At 44.1% G+C, this 20,963-nt stretch overlaps 1 protein-coding gene across 1 annotated transcript in view; it reads right to left on the minus strand.

Annotated features, from left to right (window-relative positions):
• The window catches only part of LOC147616736 (mediator of RNA polymerase II transcription subunit 7b-like), a 39,466-nt gene extending 18,705 nt beyond the window's left edge, over window positions 1-20,761 (minus strand). The window contains exons 1-2 of the mRNA XM_086777801.1: window positions 20,536-20,761; window positions 19,895-19,964 (exon numbers count right to left, since the gene is read on the minus strand). Coding sequence (XP_086633927.1) covers window positions 19,895-19,964; window positions 20,536-20,673 — 208 coding nt within the window. The 5' untranslated portion in view covers window positions 20,674-20,761. The remainder of the gene's footprint in view (window positions 1-19,894; window positions 19,965-20,535) is intronic.
• Window positions 20,762-20,963: the final 202 nt, after the last annotated feature.

Raw genomic sequence — 20,963 nt, forward strand, 5'->3', positions numbered from 1 at the left:
TATTCTAGGAAGCTAGGCCAGCCGGCTGTGCCAATTGTTGTAACCTTTTTGGTCTCATAGGTCATTTTGGCCTTCTGAAGACGTTAATATATCATTTCATTTCATTTCTCTCTCTCGATGGAGTTTCATCCTCCATAGCCTGTACTTGAGCTAACCCCATAAGCTTAGAATTAGTATCAGAGCCTTAAAATATCGTGGCATCCTCAGCCTTCAACGCTACCTACCATAACTACAAGGGCTTATGAGCTTCTTCTTCGGCGCTAACAAAGAAAGAGCCTCGTTTATGAGACTTTCTTTCTAAGCACCACTCAAGTCTCATAGTCCATTGCTTAGCGCAGCCATCGCAGCCCACAAAGCACGTCAAAGCGGCTAGCAAACCTCTAGCACCATTATCATCATCTTGCAAACAGTATCATCGAGTTTCACAAGCTGCTGAGATCTACGCCCCCGTCAGGCGACACAAACATTGGTGCAATGAGCGTGGAATAACATACACCCTCCACCACGTCTACAGCACGATATGGTCACCTCTTGCTGTTCTGCAATATCAACACCAGTCGACCGTCAGCTTGGTTAAGGGGTCAAAGCGACCAAAGGAGAGGTCTATGAGCTATTGTCATGGAAAGGTATGTGTCCTCAACGGGCGGAGAGAGATGGCGTGGCCGACAAACTGTGACAGTGCTGGGTAGAGCAGCAAGTGGAGACACGAAACGAGCAACACCTTCTAAATAAGATTTTTTATCCCTTTTTATTTATTTTTTAAAAGAGAGAGAAATAGAGTTTTTTTTTAATCCCAAAAAAAAAAAAAGAATAAAAAGCCTTTCCAAGGTTTTTATTTTTAAGAAGAAAAAAAAAGAATAAAGAAAAGAGAATTAAAAGTCTTCACAGGACTCACTACGGGACAAACAATATTAATTGGAGGAACATTCCACGAAGAAGAAATATTGACCTGCATTAATTTTGGGCTAAAAGATTTTTATCTTTAATATTTTAAGTTGCTCTTTCATGTGAATGAGATAGACCCTGGCAATCACTAGCTAAGACTCCCGTATTATCTTGTAAGCACCCTTTACAAAGTTTTCAATCAAAGAGAGAATGTGTATATTTTCTCAAACTATGTAAAAGATTTAGACACTGCTTTTGAGCTTCAAGCCAAAAGTAAGATCTATCCTTTTTCTTAATCATGGATTCTCAAGCAAAAATCAATAAATTTGAAAGAAAAGGCTTCCACACCCCACCTGGCAGACGAAGGCCAAATTCACCCTTATGAGAAAAAGGATATAGAGTGTGACAAACAAAAGAGAGAGAGAGAGTCAACAACTCGGGAAGAAGAAGTTGCTTGGCTAGTGAAAGATGAGAAGGCCTTGCTATCATAGCCTTAAAACTAAGTGACTCATTCATCCATCATATTGATAGGTGTGATAAATCACATGAGGCTTGGATACATCTTGAAACTGTGTTTGGTACACAAGAAAACTACTCCATGTTAAGGCTTGCTAATAAATTTTTTTAAGCTAAAAATGAAACCAGGGAATTCTCTCTCCTTACATTTAAACTCAATGAAAAGCATGCTAACACAATTGGCAAGTATATAAGTTGCCATCAACGAAGACATCACAATTGCAGTCTTACTCAAAAGTCTTCCAGATGAAGAGTATGGTAATATTGTTACGACTCTTACAAATCTACCAACTCTTAGAGGAGGAAACAAAGATCAAGCAAAGAAATTCCAGCTCTAACTACAATGAAGGGGAGCTTATTTCACGGAGCAGAAGCAAAAGGATTACACCAACACCAAGAATTACTCCAAGGGCTTCACCCAAAACCAGTAATGGATGTAGATTCTATGGTAAGAAAAATCATAAGGAAGAAAACTGTTTCTTGAAGAAAAAGACCAAAGCTTTAATTGTTAAAGATAATCAAGAAGAAGATGATGAAGTGGAGGCCTCACCACAAGAGACCAATCTTATAGTTGACTCAAATTGGGCTTTTTAGGCTACTCTTGCTACCAAGGACCTCTTGACCTAACATTTAACAAGCAACCTCCAACCAGGATTTGTATCAAACCTATGAGCATTAGATCTCTAATGTATCCAGATATGTATCACTTGATAGAACATTTGTGTATCTAGCATTGTATCAATCCATAGAAATTAGAACATCTATTGTAAGGGGGATGTTGAAGACAACACATGTTCTCCTGCTATTTATTATTGTACGGGTTCCAAAGTCAGAGGATAGACTATAGCCATAGCGTGTGAACACTATGGCTATAGACTATAGCGTGTGAACACTTCTTATGAGTGTAGTAGCTTATTTATGTGGGTTTGTGTGTGAATAGCCTCTTAGGCTTGGATATGATATTGTGCAAGTAATTAAAAATTTTCCTTAGGAAGACTTGGTCTAGATTTGATTGAGTCAAAAGATAAGGCTAAAAAGCCTATAAGCATGTATTTGGTGGGGATTTGAACAATCAATCAAATCATCATGGAATCGACTTTCATTTCTCTCTACAACTTGGTTTATCTCTCTCTCTCTCTCTCTCTCTCTCTCTCTCTCTCTCTCTCTCTTACCCACGATGGAGTTTCATCCTCCAAAGCCTACATTTGAGCAAATTGCACGATTCAATGATGATTTGATTAATTGTTCAAACCCCCACCAAATATATGCTTTTATAGGCTTTTTAGCCTTATCTTTTGACTCAATCAAATCTAAACCAAGTCTCCCTAAGAAAACTTCTTAGACACTTGCACAATATCATATCCAAGTCTAAGAGGCTATTCACACATAAACACACATAAATAAGCTACTACACTCATAAGGAGTGTTCACACGCTATGGCTATACACTACCCTCTAACTTTGGAACCCGTACAATGATAAATAGTAGGAGAACATGTGTTATCTCCAACATCTCCCTTACAACAGATGTTCTAATGCCTAGAGATTGATACAATGCTAGATACACATATGTTCTATCAAGTGATACATATCTAAATACGTTAGAGATCTAATGCCCACAGGTTTAATACAAAGCCTAGTTGGAGGTTGCTTGTCAAATATGAGGTTAACAGGTCCTCGGTAGCAAGAGTAGCCTAAAATACCCAATCTAAGTCAACCATAAGATTGGCCTCTTCTAGTAAGGCCTCCACTTCATTATCTTCTTCTTAATTGTCTACAACAATCAAAGCTTTGGTCTTTTGCTTCAAGAAATAATTTTCTTCCTTATGATTCTTCTTACCACAAAATCCACATCCATTATTGATTTTGTAGGTGAAGCCCTTGGAGTAATTCTTAGTGTTGGTGTAGCCCTTTTGCTTCTGCTTCGTGAAATAAGTCTCCCCTTCATTATAATTGGAGCTGAAATTTCTTTACTTGATCTTTCTTTCCTCCTCTAAGAGGGAAGCTTCAATATCCACCAATTTTGATGTTGGTAGATTTGTAAGAGTCGTAACAATATTACCATACTCTTCATCTGAAAGACTTTTAAATGAGACTGCAATTGTGATGTCTTCGTCTATGATAGCTTTGATACTTGTCAATTATATTAGCATACTTTTCATTGAGTTTAAATGTAAGGAGAGGGAATTTCCTGGTTTCATTTTTAGCTCAAAAAACTTTATTAGGAAGCCTAAACTTGGAGCACTTTCCTTGTGCAACAAACACAGTTTCAAGATGTACCTAAGCCTCGTGTGATATATTACACCCATCAATATGATGGATAAATGAGTCACTTAGTCCCAAGGCTATGATAGCAAGGATCTTCTCGTCTTTGACTAGCAAGCAACTTCTCCTTCTCGAGTTGTTGACTTTTTCTGTTTTCCGTTTGCCACATCCCTTTTCTCATAAGGGTGAATTTGACCTTCGTCTGTCGGGTGTGGAAGCCCTCTCCTTCAAATTTATCGATTTTTGCTTAAGAAGCCATGATTAATGAAGACGATGGATCTTACTTTTGGCTTGAAGCTCAAAAGCAATGTCTAAATCCTTTACAAAGTTTGAAAACACACACTTTCTCTCTTTGATTGAAAACTTTGTAAAGAGTACTCACAAGATAATATTGGAGTCTTAGCCCACTGATAGCCAAGATCTATCCTATTCACATGAAAGAGGAACTTAAAATATTAAAGATAAAATTCTTTTAGCAGAAGGTGTCCCTCGCTTCATGTCTCCACCTCCTGCTCTACCCAATGTTGTCACAGTTAGCCGGCCGCGCCATCTCTCTCCGCCCATTGAGAGCACATGCGTTCCCACGACAGCAACTCATAGACCTCTTGATTGGTCGCTTCAATCCCTTGACCAGAATGACGGTCCACGGGTGCTAATGTTACAGAACAGCAAGAGGTGAGCATATCATGCCATAGATTTGGTGGCGGGTGCACGTCATTCCACGCTCACTCCACCCACGTTCATGTTGCCTGACAGGGACGTAGATCTCAGCAGCTTGTGAAACTCGACGATACTGTCTCCAAGATGACAAAAACGGTACTAGAGGCATGGACCCTCGGTACTGCAGATACCGGAATCACCTCGGAGAGAGCACCTGCCAATCTGATTCCTTGAAACACAATGCCACCACGAACAGCAAAGAAATTTGCTTAGCTCCGAATTTCCACACCAATGTGTAGTGAACTCCAACAATAGAATGATGAGCTGGCGGACACACTGCACCCAGTACCTCCTAACAATGGACTGTGAACACATCACGTCCCAAAACCTCGAACAATGAACTTGGAACAAATGTTGTCCATAGTCTTCGCTACACCAAAGTTGACCTTGTCCTGTTGGATTTTTTATGCTTGGAACTCCTACTCACGGTTCCCATGCACCAGATACAGCCCCCTCTCCCGTCCATAAGCCTCCTCTGGCTAGAAGCACATGGGGAAAACTATCTGTATACTAGAGAAGAACACCATCCTAGTCCTCCCGAGCCGAAAGCGCCCTAGGAGCCCTAGATGAGTCACTAGAAGTATCTGTATCAATGTCCTGTGTTGTGTCTTTGCCATTCTTCTGAGATGAAGACTTGCCCTTCGTCTTGTCCTTCTTCTTAAACAAGCAGTCCTTTAGACAAATGGCCTCTCTTCCCACACGAAAAGCACCGACTCCAACCTTTCTTCTATACGAAAGCAAGTGCATGATCTGAACTATTAAGAGACACCTTGATCTTACCCTGAGAAACGAGCATGGACTCTTCTTCCAAGAGAAGGAAGCTGAGGTCGTCAAGGATAAGTGCCGCCAACTGAGCAAAGGACAAGGCATCACCCATAGCCAGTAACAAGTCATGGATAACCTTGGCCTTCATAAGGAACGACTACATAGAACTACGAATAGAAAATAACAGACCGCAGAGTTGCCCTTGCAAAGTAACTACCTGCATTGATGAATCTCGGACATAGAGATCCTCCAATTTGGACCAAACTTGATGTGCACTAGTAAGAGTTTCCACAGCCGGTGAGACCTCTTTCGTAATGGTCCGCACAAGCACTAAGTGTACCTTCGAATCACGATCCTTCCAGTCTTGTAATTCCGCAAGGAATTCATCCTCCTGAACCTGGGTCCACCGCCTCGAGTTTTGAGAACGCTCAAGCTTCTTCTCACTGCCCTCAACAATCTCCCACAAACCCTTATGGATGAACCAGATCCGCATATTCAGCTTCCAAATGGGCATAGTTGGTTCCATCCAACTTGTCCTCCTTGTTCGTACAGGGGGGATGTTAAGCTTTCAGCTTAATTAAACATGATTAAAATATCTTAATGCTTAAATACTTGAGTAAACATGAGGCAAAGAGCGGAAAGTTGTGTTGTTTGCATTGAGACACAAGGCCTTGTTAAATAGGGCCTGAAGAGGTACAAATGAAGAGGCATATCCCTGATGAAAGGGTGTGACTCTTGAATGAATAGTTATGTCCTTTGGACGTAGAGATGTAGAGATGTGTCCTTTGATCAATAGATGTGTCCCTTTGAAGAGATGTGTCCTTTGGTGATGACCCATGTGACAAGGTGTGACCCTTCATTGGTGTCCCTTCAATGATTAAGAGTAATTAAGGATAATTAAGAGTAATTAAGAGTAATAAAGAGAGATTAAGTCACAATCGTGACATTTTCTCCCACTTAAAATAAAACTCCAGCTAAATAAGAGACTTCTGCTAAAGATCTTCGTCATTAGGCCATTTATGCTTGTGGTGAAGCTTGCACTGAGAAATATTGAAGACGTTTTCTCTATTGTCTTGCTATCGTGCTTTAAACACTAAATCCCAACTTCCAAGTTGTAGCATCATTCTTTAATGTCTTCTGCTTCCAAATGTTGGGCTTGAAGTTGACTTGGCTATGTTGCGATGTAGAAGAATCTGAAGGTTCAACCATGAATTCTCTCAATGATACTTGAATAGTATCTGGTGAAGTGTTCCACTTCATAGCAGTAAAGTACTCATCCAAGTTGTTAGAAGAATGCTTGAAATTCTCTGCAGAGTTGAAAACTTTATCTTCTTGCTTAATATCAATTGTCATCCCATGTGGGTAAGTTTGAAACTAGTGTTATATCCGCTTTCATAATCTCTGTGTCTTCAAAGAAGTCCATCATTGGTGACTCATCATCTTGAGATAAAGAATCCAAGGTCTTTTCAACATCATCTTGTTGTTCTTCCGAAGTCATGCTGGAAGAATCCTTGATGTTGTCATCAACTCACTCAATAAAGTTTGCCATATATGTATCAAGGTTAGGACTAACATGAAGTGCATCAGCTACTGCATGTTTTTCTTTTGAATTATCGGAATAGTCTTTTGAAGTTGAAGATTCCACATTATGGTTTTGATAAGCATTGGGTCGTTTAGGGCATTCAAACCATCTATTGTTGCTATTACAAATTGTGCACAATCCAATCTTTTGTTGTTCACGAGAAGGCAAAGCTATTGCAGAACGAGGAGTGCGAGATTGGTCACGTCTGCACGTGGTTGAAGGAACTATTGACGCTAAGAATGATTAAAAGATGACCCTTCTTGTCAACGAGGTTGCTGCAAATGTTGCCAAGGGAAGTTGGGTTGGAATTGAAAGTTGTCCAATGAGAATTATTGATAACCTTCACGAGTCATACGTAAACCATTGCCATAATAACCTTGAGAGGCCGATGTTTGAGAATTCGGATTCAGATTCGCTACACGCTCGGCATAATGAATGGCAGTAGCAAGGTCAACAAGGTTGTACTTTTGCACATCGGTAAGAAGTAGGGTTTAAACTTTCAATGAAGGCATGAAGCTCATTCGTTGGGGACAAAGAATCAATCTCTAGTATCAGATTAGTGAACTGTGAGATATAAGAAGCCAAAGAACCAATTTGGTCTAAGTGGCGTAAACGAGTTCGAGCTTGAAAATCCGCATTGGCAAGAATGAACTGCTTACGAATGACCCGCTCAAATTTTTCCCACGTCATAACTCTTTTTCCAATATGTTGTCATCGTTGCCACCAAAGTAAGGCAGTATCTTAAGTAAGGACGCAGCAAATGTAATCTTCTTGGCATCAGTAAGGACCATCAAGTCAAAATACAGGCGAAGTTTGTAAAGCCATTGTTAAGTGTACACTTATTGCGTTGTCCTCCATAAGATTCTAGGGGTTTAACTTTCAATTTCTTTGTTTTACTAGCTTGCAAAAGACGATAAAGAGTCTTAAGATCATCACCTTCCACCTCAAGGGAAGTGTTGTCTTCATTGTCTGGTATTAATGCTATAATGTCAACTGCTGGCACAAAACTAATATGAGAATGGCGATCCGTTTGCAACTGCTGGATCTGAGAAGCCAATGTGGCCATGGACTCTTGAAGTTGTTGTTGAAACTCTTGATGCATTTGTTGCAAAGCCTATTGCCAATCCACTGGTACAATAACCCCCCTAATGGTAAAAAAGTTACCTATCTTGGTCACATAACATTGTCTAAGAGATGCATTACAATTGCCAAAAGGGGAGAGGCCCACATATTTCAGCAAAAAGCATGTGGATTGTAAAGACATCTGCCAACTAGAGACAAAGTCAACAATAACACAATATAGTTTGCCTACATTAAAGACCAAAAGTTGGAAAAAGCATGCAAGGTGGTTAACATGATAATGAAAGGGAAACCCGCTCATAGGTATAACCATGATCATGCCGGGTGGTTATTACCATGATAATCCAAGTGAAACCCAAAGACACATATAACCATGTGGATCTGCACAAGCTATACTGAGCGGCTACGTAAAGCTCTATAAGGATTTCACAATCTATAAAACAAAGCATGGATTCAAGATGGTAAATCCATATTTAATAATAAGAATCCTTAGCCATGTCATAGACATTCCATTATTTATGAACTACTCATGGCCCCTGCTCCTCAACCTATATACAAAAAAAAGTGCATAACAATATTGGTATATGTGAAGAATTCCTTGCAGTAGAGACTCCAAGAAGTGCAAAAAAAAAAAGGGTAGGAGACCAAAACTCGAATGAAGCACACACCTATAAGGCCCACTATTGCACTAGACATAGATCTTACAGGAGCTGGATTGCCAGGCTGGTGGGTTTGTCCTCCATACTAGTAGTAGCCTGAGATGAAGACTTTGCAAGTTGAGGCTCTGGGGGTTGTGGGTACTGACGCCTTTGGGCCCTAGTGAGAACCATCAGCAGGCGGGTGAGGTAGAGGCATACTGTGAACTTGAAAGGGTAGGTTGCAAGCTGGCGATGCTGTTATAGACCATCCTGAAGCCTGAGATGTGTGTTTGAAGAAGCCCGACTGAATGCATGTATTACAGAAGTCGGGCACTAAGCAAAAGCTGCAAATAATGAAGACTTGGGGAAACTTGTGCTGTGTATGTGACAAGCTGGGGCACACGTTTTTTTGTTTTGAAATTCATGTAGAAGCACAGGCTCATGATGCAAGTGGGTTTTTTCTCTCTCTTTGGGCTGGCCGCATTGCAAAGGGGGAGCGGTTTGCTACGAAGGCTCCTTTTTTTTCATTGGTCGTTTGCAAGTGCAGCGACGGTTGGTCCTGCATGGCTATTGAGAGGCTGGCCGATTCGCCACTTTTCTCTTATTTTTTGGCTATTCGTTGTTCTGTTTTTTTATATAGGTTGGCCGATGTTTTTTTTTAAATGTAGCTCGCAGGTGCGTGAGAGGCCTATTGAGGTGGGCGGGCTGCTTACATAGCCTGTGGGGAGGCTTTTGTAAAAGCCTTAATGTAAAAGGCTAAGGTTGGGAAGCCTCGCTTGTTAGAAAGAGCCGATTCAGCCTAAAGGGACATGCGAGCCGCATTCGAGGCCTAGGAGAGGGAGCCATATCAGGCATGTGTCAAGGCCACAAACTAGTGGTGAAGCTAGCCGCTACAGCTCGCCACCCATCATTTTTTTTTTCTTTGTAGAAGAGGCTTAGAGCATATTGGGGAAAAAATCATAAATCAGGTAAAATTGGGCAAAGGGGCCAAAATTGAAAGGGGCACTCTCTCTAGTTCTTCCATACAACACTCGCTAAGGCTGATTTAGGATTAGGGCTGGCTGATTTTTAGGGTTAGGGTTTTCTGATTTTTAGGGTTAGGGTTTGACTGTGGGCATCCTATAGGCCTATAGGCTGGAGTTTGTTAGCTCTAATACCACTGTTAAGCTTTTAGCTTAATTAAACATGATCAAAATATCTTAATGCTTAAATACTTGAGTAAACATGAGGCAAAGAGCGGAAAGCTATGTTGTTTGCATTGAGACACAAGGCCTTGTCAAATAGGGCCTGAAAAGGTACAAATGAAGAGGCACATCCCTGATGAAAGGGTGTGATTCTTGAATGAATAGTTATAACGGAGAGAGGTGTCCTTTGATCAATAGATGTGTCCCTTTGAAGAGATGTGTCCTTTGGTGATGACCCATGTGACCGGGTGTGACCCTTCACTGGTGTCCCTTCAATGATTAAGAGTAATTAATGATAATTAAGAGTAATGAAGAGAGATTAAGTCACAATCGTGAGTCATGATTAGGATTTATTTGAGCATTTAATGCTGAATTTACTCAGTCGTGGGAATATGATGCTGGCCGCCTACTCTTATACTGGCCGACTGCCCCTGAAGAGTAGTATAAATAGGAGAGGTCCACAATCCCATCATTCATCTCAGTATTCACCAAGAGCTCAAGCCAATCAAGGGCCAGACAAGCCAAGGAGATTGCTAAGCAAAGGGGTGGACTTCTGGAGGTCAAGGGCAGGGTTTTCCCAGCCAAGAAAAGGTCAAGAATTCTGTATTTGTTTTCAGATTTACATCATTCTAATAAAGCAAATACACCATCCGTGGTGGGGGCCCTACAGAGGGTAATTGGGACCCAATACTGTGTCCTGTCCATCTCCTCCTTCTCTCTCTATTTTCTGCACATCTCCTTTCAGTTTGTGCGTTAATTTCAGTCACAAAAAGAGTGCTGATTTTTGAGTTTTGAAGTACCGATCTTTCTCCGGAGCTTCCGCATACTACAGTGGTATCAGAGCCTACTTCAAGGACAAAGATTCAGCAAAGAAAACCAGAAAATTTTTTCTCGCTCGTGTGGTTGGTTTTTAGACGCCGGTGGACTACTCCTTTCGGAGTGACTCCTGTTCCTCGAAGGACGGTTGGTTTTTAGCCTCTCGAAGTCTCCCACACAGATAGTGGATGGTCAGATTGCGTTTCGGAAAGGAATTGCATTTTCTGGCTATGGCGAGCTTCGGCGACGAGAGAGAACCAGAACCATGGGACCAGAGTGCACCACGCAACCCAGTTAGGGCACCCGGCTTGAATGTCACAGAAATGTTCTAGCCCATGATGCGAGCACTCGCTCGCAAAATAGACAGCCAAGTTGGATGAGCAGAAGGCGCGGATCTTGGCTCTGGAGGAGCGTTCCCAACGTCGCGTTTTCCATCTCCTCCTCCCTCTCCTTCCGTATCCCAGATACCAGATCCTCGTCACAGGGACCCTCTCGCGGGGTCACAGCCCGCAGCCAAGCTCCTTGCTTGAGTTGCAGATGCGTGCATTGGAGATCCGACAACAAGAAGACGACGCCATGTGACGCATGAAACACGAGCGTTACCTTAGAGTTTTGGACGCCAGATTGACACCGGCGGTGCCCCCGAATCATTTTCCCGAGAAAATGAATTTCAGTAAGTATAATGGTAAACTCGATTCCACAACTCTTTATTCATGGTTACATCAATTTGAAGCTTACTTTGCTGCAGTTAGGAAAATAGATACTGACAGAGTGATCTTAGCCAGTTGGTACTTGGAAGGTGAGGCCATTCCTTGGTGGACTCAGTGGGCTCATGCCCACACCAGAGCAGGTATGGCAGCTTATGTGTGGGACGAATTCGTCCGCGACCTTAAGCAGCGGTTTCCACCGCCCCACTACCTTGAGCGACTCGAAGACGAGTTCAGGGGAGCGCGTCAGAACGCGCAACCAATCCTTCAGTTTGCCAATAAAATTTCGACCTTATGTCTGCAATTAGGCTTATCTGACACGGACAAGAAAGGGCAGTTTTTGTATGGCCTGGACACACAAATCCAATGGGAGGTGCGTATGTTTAGGCCAGCCACCTTTGAGGACGCACTCTCGCTTACGCAGAGTGCAGAAATGAAACACAATGGTGGCAAGCCCAAGACTTCCCAGCCGGCTTCTCCCAGAGCTAACACCTCGGGGGGCAAAAGCCAGAACCAGACGGGGTCTTCCCCAGGACAGAGCCCGGGAGCCTCTGGCTCCAAGAACTCGAACAATGCATCAAAGCTTACTCCAGACCAGAAAGCGGAGGCAGGCAAGACAGGTGGCAAGTTGAGTGCTGTGAGGAGCTTTCTCAGTAGTACAAGAAGGAGGGTAGATGTTTCTTTTGTCATACAAAAGGACATACTTCTCGAGATTGTCCGAAGAAGCCTCCAAAGACCACCGCCGCCTCCACAGCTTCCGTGGTGAGCTCAGCTCCCACACAGACCCCAGCGGCTAACCCTAGTTCTTCAAACCCTGGTGCTTCAGTTGGAGCAATTCTTAGCCAAGAGCTCGAAGATAAGCAGAAGGGCGCCCATGACCAGGAGTATGAGCGCAACGAATTGCTCAAGTCCTTTGGCTACATAGGTGGCCAGAGAGTCGTTGTCTTGTTTGACAGCAGCAGCACGGAGGATGTGGTCACAGAACAGGCCGCTAGGCGTGCCCGTTTCGAGCTGACTCCGGTGGACAAACAGGTTGAGGGTTTTAGCACAGGTATGACAACGAGCGTCAAGTATGAAGCTCTAGGTGCTAAGTTAGTGATTCGGGGCATAGAGTTTGTGCGTGACTTTATGGTTGCCCCTCTTGTAGGAGCAGACATAATTTTGGGTATCCAGTGGTTTCACAAGTTTCTTCCTGATGTCAAGTGGGACAAGCACACGTTCCAGATCAATCGGAATGTGTCTAACACCCCGGTGACCATTAAGTGTGAGCCAGGTATTCCAAACTTTCCGCTCATAAGCCACTTGCAGGCTAAGCGAGCAGTCAGGAAAGGCGTACAGTGTGCGATGATTTACATCCAGACAGCCCAGACGGTGGCCAGTGCTTCCGAGAAGTACTTGGTTCTCCATGAAAAGTTCATGAAGATTTTTCTTCGGGACAGCCTCCCTCCCCAGCTCCCCCCGTCTAGACCGGAGGATCACAGGATTGACCTCCTCCCAGGCTCGGAACCCCCGAGCAAGTTTCCGTATCGCCTTTCTAAGGCAATGGAATCGGAGTTGGACCGCCAACTCCAAGAATTGTTGCAAGCTGGCTTCATCCGCCCCAGCGTGTCGCCATTTGCAACACCGATCTTGTTTGTCAAGAAGAAAGATGGGTCTTCCCGGTTGTGTGTCGATTATCGTGCACTCAACAAGCTGACTATCAAGAGCAGATTCCCGATGCCTCGAATTGACTATATTCTCGAGAGGCTGAATGGAGCAAAGGTATTCTCCAAACTGGATTTAAAGAGTGGGTACCACCAGGTACGGATTGTAGAGGGGGACATCCCCAAGACAGCCTTCCGTACTACAGAACGGGCCCACTATGAATTTGTGGTCATGCCATTTGGTTTGACGTATGTCCCAGCTACATTTAATCGCATGATGATGCGTATTTTCCGGAATTTGATTGGAAAGTGTGTGTTCATATTTTTGAACGACATACTCATATTTTCAGCTACAGTTGAGCAGCATGACATTGATGTGGAGAAAGTCCTTATGTTGCTGGAAAGCAACGAGCTCTACGTCAATGAAAAGAAGTCGGAATTTTATATGTTCCAGGTGCATTACTTGGGATATATAATTAGTGTTGAAGGCATTCGACTTGATCCGGCTAAAGTGGCCGAGATTGTTAACTGGGAAGTATCTCAGACAGCTTATGACATTAGATCATTTGTGGGTATATGCCAGGCATATTCCACCCACATCGACAAGTTTTCGGATCTCTCGGCAGATCTCACCGATCTGCTAAAGGGAGGAAAAACAAGAAGGCAAAAGATTCGAATGACTCCACGAGCGTTGGAGGCATTCCAGAACCTCAAGGTAGCTTTGTCAGAAGCGCCTTGTTTAGCCCTTGCCTCGTGGGACGAACCATTTCAAGTGATCACCGATGCGAGTAACATCGCAATTGGAGGTGTATTACAACAGAATGGTCATCCAGTAGCTTACATGTCTCGTAAGTTATTGCCCGCCGAAAAGAACTACTCAGACTATGATCGTGAACTCCTAGCACTTATATAGGCCTTGAAACATTGGAAACATTTCCTGTATGGCCGTGACTTTGAGGTTTGCACTGACCATCAGGCATTGCGCTGGATTCAGACGATGCCAAGTGCACAGTGGAGTGATCGACAACACCGCTGGAGTCAGATATTCCAGCAGTTCGGTGGTATGATTGAGTACCTTCCAGGAAAGGCCAATCCAGTGGCCGATGCTTTGAGCAGGAAGGGACAAGTATCTACAATTCAGACCACTAGACTTGACCTTGTTAGTACAAGACTAGAGGACATGAAGCACACGTACGCGGATTCCGAGGAATTTGGTACTCAGTGGGAACAGGCATTGGATGCCACAGAACCATGCCATTTTCTGATACGGGCAACACTATTGGCCAAAGATGAGGCGTGATGTGTTTACATATGTACAACGCTGTGACATTTGTCAAAAGGTGAAAGCTCCTCGTGGAAAGAAGATAGGGTTGTTACAGCCCTTGCCAATTCCTGAGGGTCCTTTCCAGGACATTTCGATGAACTTTGTCACAAACCTGCCTCCCAGTCCGAGTAAGCGTAATATGCAGTGCTTAACTATTGTTGATAGGTTTAGCAAATTTGTTATACTTATTCCTTGCAGGGCCAATGTGACCGCCGAGGATGTTGCCCAGTTATTCATTCGGCATTGGTACCCGATTGGCGGGATTCCTAGGACCATAGTGTCAGACTGAGATGCCAAGTTTACCAGTCATTTTGGGAGGGCATTGTTTGATAATTTTGGTACTAAGTTGAATTTTTCCAGTGTATTCTACCCACAGACAAATGGCCAGACAGAGATATACAACCAGTTGGCCTTTGATGTGCTGAAGTGTTATGTCCACGATCAGTAAGGTAAGTGGGAATCGTTTTTGCCTTTAGTTCAACTTGTTTTTAATGACTCTTTTTCTTCAGCTATTGGCAGGACTCCATATGAGGCAGCGTTTGGAAGACCTTTCCAGTCGTTGTTAACCAGGACTTCGTCTTCAGTACCGGAGGCGAACAGAGTGACGACGTCTTACCAGGAGATCCTAGAGTCAGTAAAAGACAGATTGGCTAAAGCACAAGAGGTCTACACTCGACAGGCCAATACAGACCGAAGGGATATGAAGTTTTCGGAAGGAGATTGGGTTTATCTTCGGATAATGAAGCAAAGATTAAAACAGGTGGGTAAGCGATGCCCAAAGTTGTCTTTCAGGAGCTTCGGACCATTTCCCATCCAGAAAAAGATTAATGAGGTGTCTATGCAGTTAAAGCTACCTCCGAGTTGGACTATGCACGATGTATTTCATGTCAGTTGGTTAAAGCCATATGCAGGTCCACTCCCTTCAGAGGTCAAAGACGAAGCGGAACCAGACATTGTTGATGAAGCAAAAGTAATGGTTCCAGAACAGATCCTTTTGCACCGTTTCAAGCATGGCTCAGGCCGAAGACTAAGACAGTTCCTCACGAAGTTTCAGGACCGAGGAACTCATGAAGCGGTATGGCTCGACAAAGAATTTTTCGAAGACTATCCGGCACTATTGACGGATTATTTGGAGGCTATGCAGCTTCCGTCAAGTTAAGCAGAAGGGGATGTCACGTGCATCCCGCACTTGGATGCCACGTAGACATTTCTGTACAGAAGGTGCAGGATCTGGGATGGTGAACTGGTCCCATGTGAGCCCAGTCCGGGACGAGTCAACCAGGGATCCATCTCAGTCATCCGAGGTCAGGTGTGCATTGTCCTGCACATGAGTCCAAGGTCAGATGTGCACTGTCCTGCACATGAAACAGTGCCAGTCCGCGCTATGAGTCTCCCTCTAGAATGATGTCAGTGGTTCTGTGTATTTGGTATGGTACCGGATGCCAGATCACTGAGTAGATAATGGTTAGGACAAGGGGCCAGCCCATAGGGCTACCCCGGAGCTGAGTGTGGGCATGGGAATGGTGTACAACCACCCCCATGAGGGCCAAGAAGGCCCAGGCTGGACCCACCAGCCATGGAAGGGCTGTAGGACAGTCCTAAGGCAAGAATAAGGCTATTTTCAGGAGGTTACAGCCTTCATAGGGCTGTAGGGCAAGTATGGGGCTGCCCAGCCCATGGATTGTGGGCAAAGGCTATGCCCAGCCTTCTAGAAGCAAGCGCCTGCCTCCCCAGCTTGCTAGGGGAAAAACACAGCATTTATTAGGATTTATTTGAGCATTTAATGCTGAATTTACAAAAGGGTAGAGGGAAGGCTTCACCGGAGAAGTCTTCTGAGAAGAAGCCTGATTCAGAACGAGAGAAGCTGAAGGCCGAAAGATCCTGTAATGATTGTGGCAAGAAAGGCCACTATTGGAGGAAGTGCCCTAAGCGGACAGGGAAGAGTGCTGATTCCTCAGCCTCAAGCTGAAAAGACTCCGGCATTTGTGCACTTAGAGATGGTGGACTCCGATGCTTCATCATCTTCGAGCGAGGAGGCAGTTGGCTTCACCGCAAAGGATACCCAGGAATGGATTCTTGACAGTGGTGCTTCCAAGCACATGACTCCATCCCGTGACTTCTTTCTGGATCTGAAACGGCAATCAGGTCGCATCTTTATTGGTGATAACTCCACTATTCCGATACATAGCGAGGGCCGGATGGAGATTATTCCCGATGGCAAGGGGGGCAAGCATGCTTCCCGTGTTCTTTATGTCCCTGCTCTGGGTTTTCATCTTCTGTCAGTGCATGAAGTATGCAAGACTGGCTTTTGGGTGGAATTTGAGGAGCATTCAGTTGCTCTACAGGACCGAGAGACTGGCCAGGTTCACAGGATACTTGGAGGAAAGCCATGCAGGTGGAACTTGATGCCATCGAGAAGAACAACACTTGGGAGTTGGTACCGAGGCCGTCGAAGCAGTCAGTCATTGGTGTCAAATGGGTCTTTAAAACCAAATATGCGTCTGATGGGTCGGTGGACAAACACAAAGCCAGACTTGTGGCTAAAGGTTATGCTCAGCGGCTAGGCATCAACTACGAGGATACCTTTGCACTGACAGCGCGGATGTTCACGATTCGGACCATTCTTGCCCTTGCTTCTTCTCAGAGGTGGCCCGTGTATCAAATGGATGTAAAATCTACGTTCCTTAATGGTAACCTGCAGGAGGAGGTGTACGTTGAGTAGCCTCCAAGCTTTATTGTTCCAGGATCTGAAGGGATGGTTTACAGGTTACGTAAGGCCTTGTATGGTCTTAAGCAGGCTCCCAGGGCTTGGAATCAGAAGATTGATTCCTTCTTTATTCAGACTGGATTTCAGAGATCGGTTGCAGATCCGAACCTGTATCTCTTTCGGGAACGCGGCTTTTCATCCTTTATGTGGATGATCTCATTCTCACTGGCGGTCATGTGGAGCACATTAGAGTGACGAAGGCTGCCTTGTCAAAGGAGTTTGAGATGACCGACTTAGGCTTACTCCACTTCTTTTTGGGATTGGAGATCTGGCAAACCCAGAGGGGGTTTTTCGTCTCTCAGCAGCGGTATGTTCATGAGTTGCTTGAGGCCTTTGGGATGGAGAACTGCAAGCCTATTACTTCGCCGATGGACCCGAACACAAAGTTAACCGTTACTAATCCTTGTGAGCCAGTTGATGCCTCGCAGTACCGGAAGTTGGTTGGTTCATTGATCTGGTTGTTGAACACCAGATTGGACTTGAGCTTCTCCGTGGGACTATTGAGCTCTTTTATGCAGACACCATTGAAGACTCATTGGGATGCAGGATTGCGGATCTTGCGGTATCTACAGAGTACGAAGGATCTGGGACTCTTTTACACAGGAGGGAATGGAGTCAGGCTCCAAGGTTGGAGTGACTCAAATTGGGGAGGAGATCCGGACATGAGGAGATCTACTTCAGGATACAGTTTTACCCTCAGCTCAGGAGCAGTTTCTTGGAGTAGCAAGAGGCAGCCAACTATTGCCCTTTCTTCGACAGAGGCAGAGTACCCGGCTGCTTGTGGTGCTGCTTGTGAGGTTGTGTGGCTGCGGAGGCTGCTAGGCGAGATTGGGTTTCCACAGAAGGAGCCCACAATCATCCAGTGCGATAACCAGAGTTGTATAGCTATTGCTCGGAACCCGGTCTTCCATGCCCGGACCAAGCATATAGAGATACAGTATCACTTTGTACGTGAGAAGATCTAGGCTAGTGACATCTTGCTACTTTATTGTTCGACGGAGGACAACGCGGCGGACCTCTTCACGAAGTCTCTACCTCAGGCTACGCTCAGGCGGCACTCCAGCTCCCTTGGGTTGGTTTCAAGGCCAAGAGCTGAGAGGGGGTGTTAGAAGTCATCTCCTGTCTATATTTATACACCAGGGCCTCTGTTGTGGGTGTGCCCGCCCTGTATAAGGTGTTTTATCATTTTTCCTCACTCCCCGTATTTTTCCCTATTTTTTCCGTTTTTTCCAGTGGTGTGGAGGGATGCCAGAGGTTGGCAGGAGCACTTAGTGGTTGGCCGACTGTCCCATCTGCAGTCCTGTGGCTGGCCGACTGCCCACACATCATTCGTGGGCTTCTGGATTGCTGGCCGACTAGATGTATGCAGTCGTGGACCTTTTCATTTCTGGCCGACTGCTCATGCAGTCGTGGAGGCCCTTCAATGCTGGCCGACTGCTCACATGGGGCATATAAATAGGCCCCATGCCCCCACCACTTCCTCATTCAGTCTTTTGCGGGATCTTGTGTATAGAGTAGAGTTTACACACCTATCTCTCTGTGTTTCTTGTGCTGTCTATTTTCTGCATTCTACTTGCTCTTGTCTACCCAAGTTTGGTTATCATTTCCGCTGCATATTCTGACACGTAGCCCATCATCTAGACATGGACAGGTTCACACCCGATGTTCACACTCACATTTCCCATAAGGCTCAACAGTTTGAATTAAAGGTTCAAAAGGCCACATTTCAGCGAGACTTCTTTGTATCACCTTTTTTGGGTCTGATATGATTCTCGACATTCAGTGGCTTAGGAATTATGTACCCATTCCTAATTGGAGGCATGACACGTTCACAATTGTCGATGAGCCTGTCTTGAATTGCGAGGATAGGAGCATCCCCGGTATTCAACTCATCTCATATATCAAGGCCCAAAGAGCCATCAGAAAAGGAGCCGAATGTGTGCTTTGATCTATGTCCATGGCCAACAGTCTGTTGTTCAACCAACAACCCCTTTGACGCAAGATTATGCGTAGCCTACAGGGCACTCAATAAGCTCACAGTGAAAAACAAGTTCCCAATGCCCAGGTTTGAGTATATCCTTGAGCGACTCAATGGTACAAAGTTCTTTTCAAAGATAGATCTCAAGAGTGGCTATCGTCAATTCGGATCTTTCTAGTTGACACTCCAAAAACAGCCTTCAGACTGAATGTGGCCACTACGAGTTTGTGGTGATGCCATTTCGCCTCACCAATGCACCGGCGACGTTTAACAAGATGATGTCTCAGGTTTTTGTGGAGCTCATAGGAAAGTGTGTGTTCATCTTTCTAAATAATATACTCATCTTTTCTGCTACTGCAAAGCAGCATGAGAACGATGTTAAAAAGGTCTTGCAACGATTGCGAGACAATGAGCTCTAAATCAATGCAAAAAAGAGTGAATTTGGAGTAGAAGAAATTCACTATCTGGGATATGTAATCAGTGCACACGTAATTAGCCTCGCCCCTGAAAAAGTAAGGGAATGGGATGTTTCCAAAAATGCTTAGGAAATCCGCTCTTTTGTAGCTCTCTGTCAAGCACACAATTCACAATCGACAAATTTTCTGATCTTGCAGCAATTGACAACTCCAAGAGCTTCCCAACAAATTACCCAACTCTTTTGCCTCAAAGTTTCCTCACTGCCTTAGCAAAACACATGGAGCTGGGGTTGAACAAGGGTTTGAAAGCATGCATCAGGCAAGTTTCATCCCCCGTAACCACTCTCAATTTGTAGTATCTACACCCTTAAGCCAGAAGAAAGACGAAGCTATGTAAATAACAAAAAAATAACCATGACAAGAGAAGATTCTCTAAGCCATGAATACAATATAGTTTGGAGAATCCTAAAATAAACTTGAGCCAAGACATCCTTATATATCCAATAAAAGCATGTGCAACAATAATTCAAAATATGTAAGTGCTACAACCCTTAAATTCAAAACAAAGATGCACATTTTTGAAAAGATGAAACATAACCAGAAGCGCACCTACGTTGTGTCCTTTGGGGTACAATTGACGCAAGCCTTGCTCCTCTAAGCTTGGAAGCAAATCATTTGTCTGCACATAAAGGTCAAGGTTTCAAATTTCTTTCACAAAAAGGTGCCAACAATAAGAAAAAAGATATGGAACAAGAACTTGCAAACTCCAAGAAGCGTATGGCCTTTTACAGCTTGAACTAATCCCAAGGAGATTGAATGACCACATAGCCAGCTTTCCATATGGCATAAACACAATGACACCTATGTGTTGAGCTTGGGCATGAGCAAGTATAGGTGTTTCCCGAGCAACTACCACTAAGCGCTCAACAATGTACATCAAATAAACATATGGGTGCAGCCCAAAGCAGACCCCATGTACACAGACCTTATGTGTAAGCAACCTTATATGGCATCAAAACTGAATAAGAGAATTTTTACATAGTAAACTGCATTTGATTTTGAATGCCATGATAAGCTCAGAATAACACCGATTCCCTTGCATAGATTGAGGTCATTCAGCGCAAAAAAAAGCATGTATACGACCATCGTATGTATAAAAGGTTCGTACGACCAATGCTATGAAGAAGGGCATGAAACTCCGCATACGCGGATACGAGCACAAAGAGAACAAGAGATCAGGCATGACTCACTGTGTAATTGGCCCCGAACATGGTGTAGGTACCCTCGATAGGAGGTGGAGGGAGAGGAGCAGAGTCCGGGTCATCCAGGTAGTCCCTATATAGCCTGTAGTAGGGAGGCGGGGGAGGATAAGCAGAGGACGTCGCCATCCCTCTCGCAAACAAGAGGCTTTTGCGTTCAAGCTCAGTGTGTGCGTGTAAGAGAGAGAAAGTGTGTCTCAGAGAGTGATGGCTAAAGTAAAGAGAAGAGTAAAATAAGGAACAAAAAATCTTTCGTTTCCTTTTTTTTTTAAATAATAAGTATCTATATATTACATATTAACCATGAACAACCAAGGTATAAGGAGACGAGAGAAAAGAGAAATTCTAGATTTTTTTAAAATAAGAGTAAAAAATCCTTTCGATTGACCCTTTGTATTTTGGCTTCCAATTCTTTCGAT

Source organism: Cibotium barometz, chromosome 38 (genome assembly GCF_041138505.1).
Source record: "Cibotium barometz isolate CiBa-2024 chromosome 38, ASM4113850v1, whole genome shotgun sequence".
Classification (NCBI taxonomy): Eukaryota; Viridiplantae; Streptophyta; class Polypodiopsida; order Cyatheales; family Cibotiaceae; genus Cibotium; species Cibotium barometz.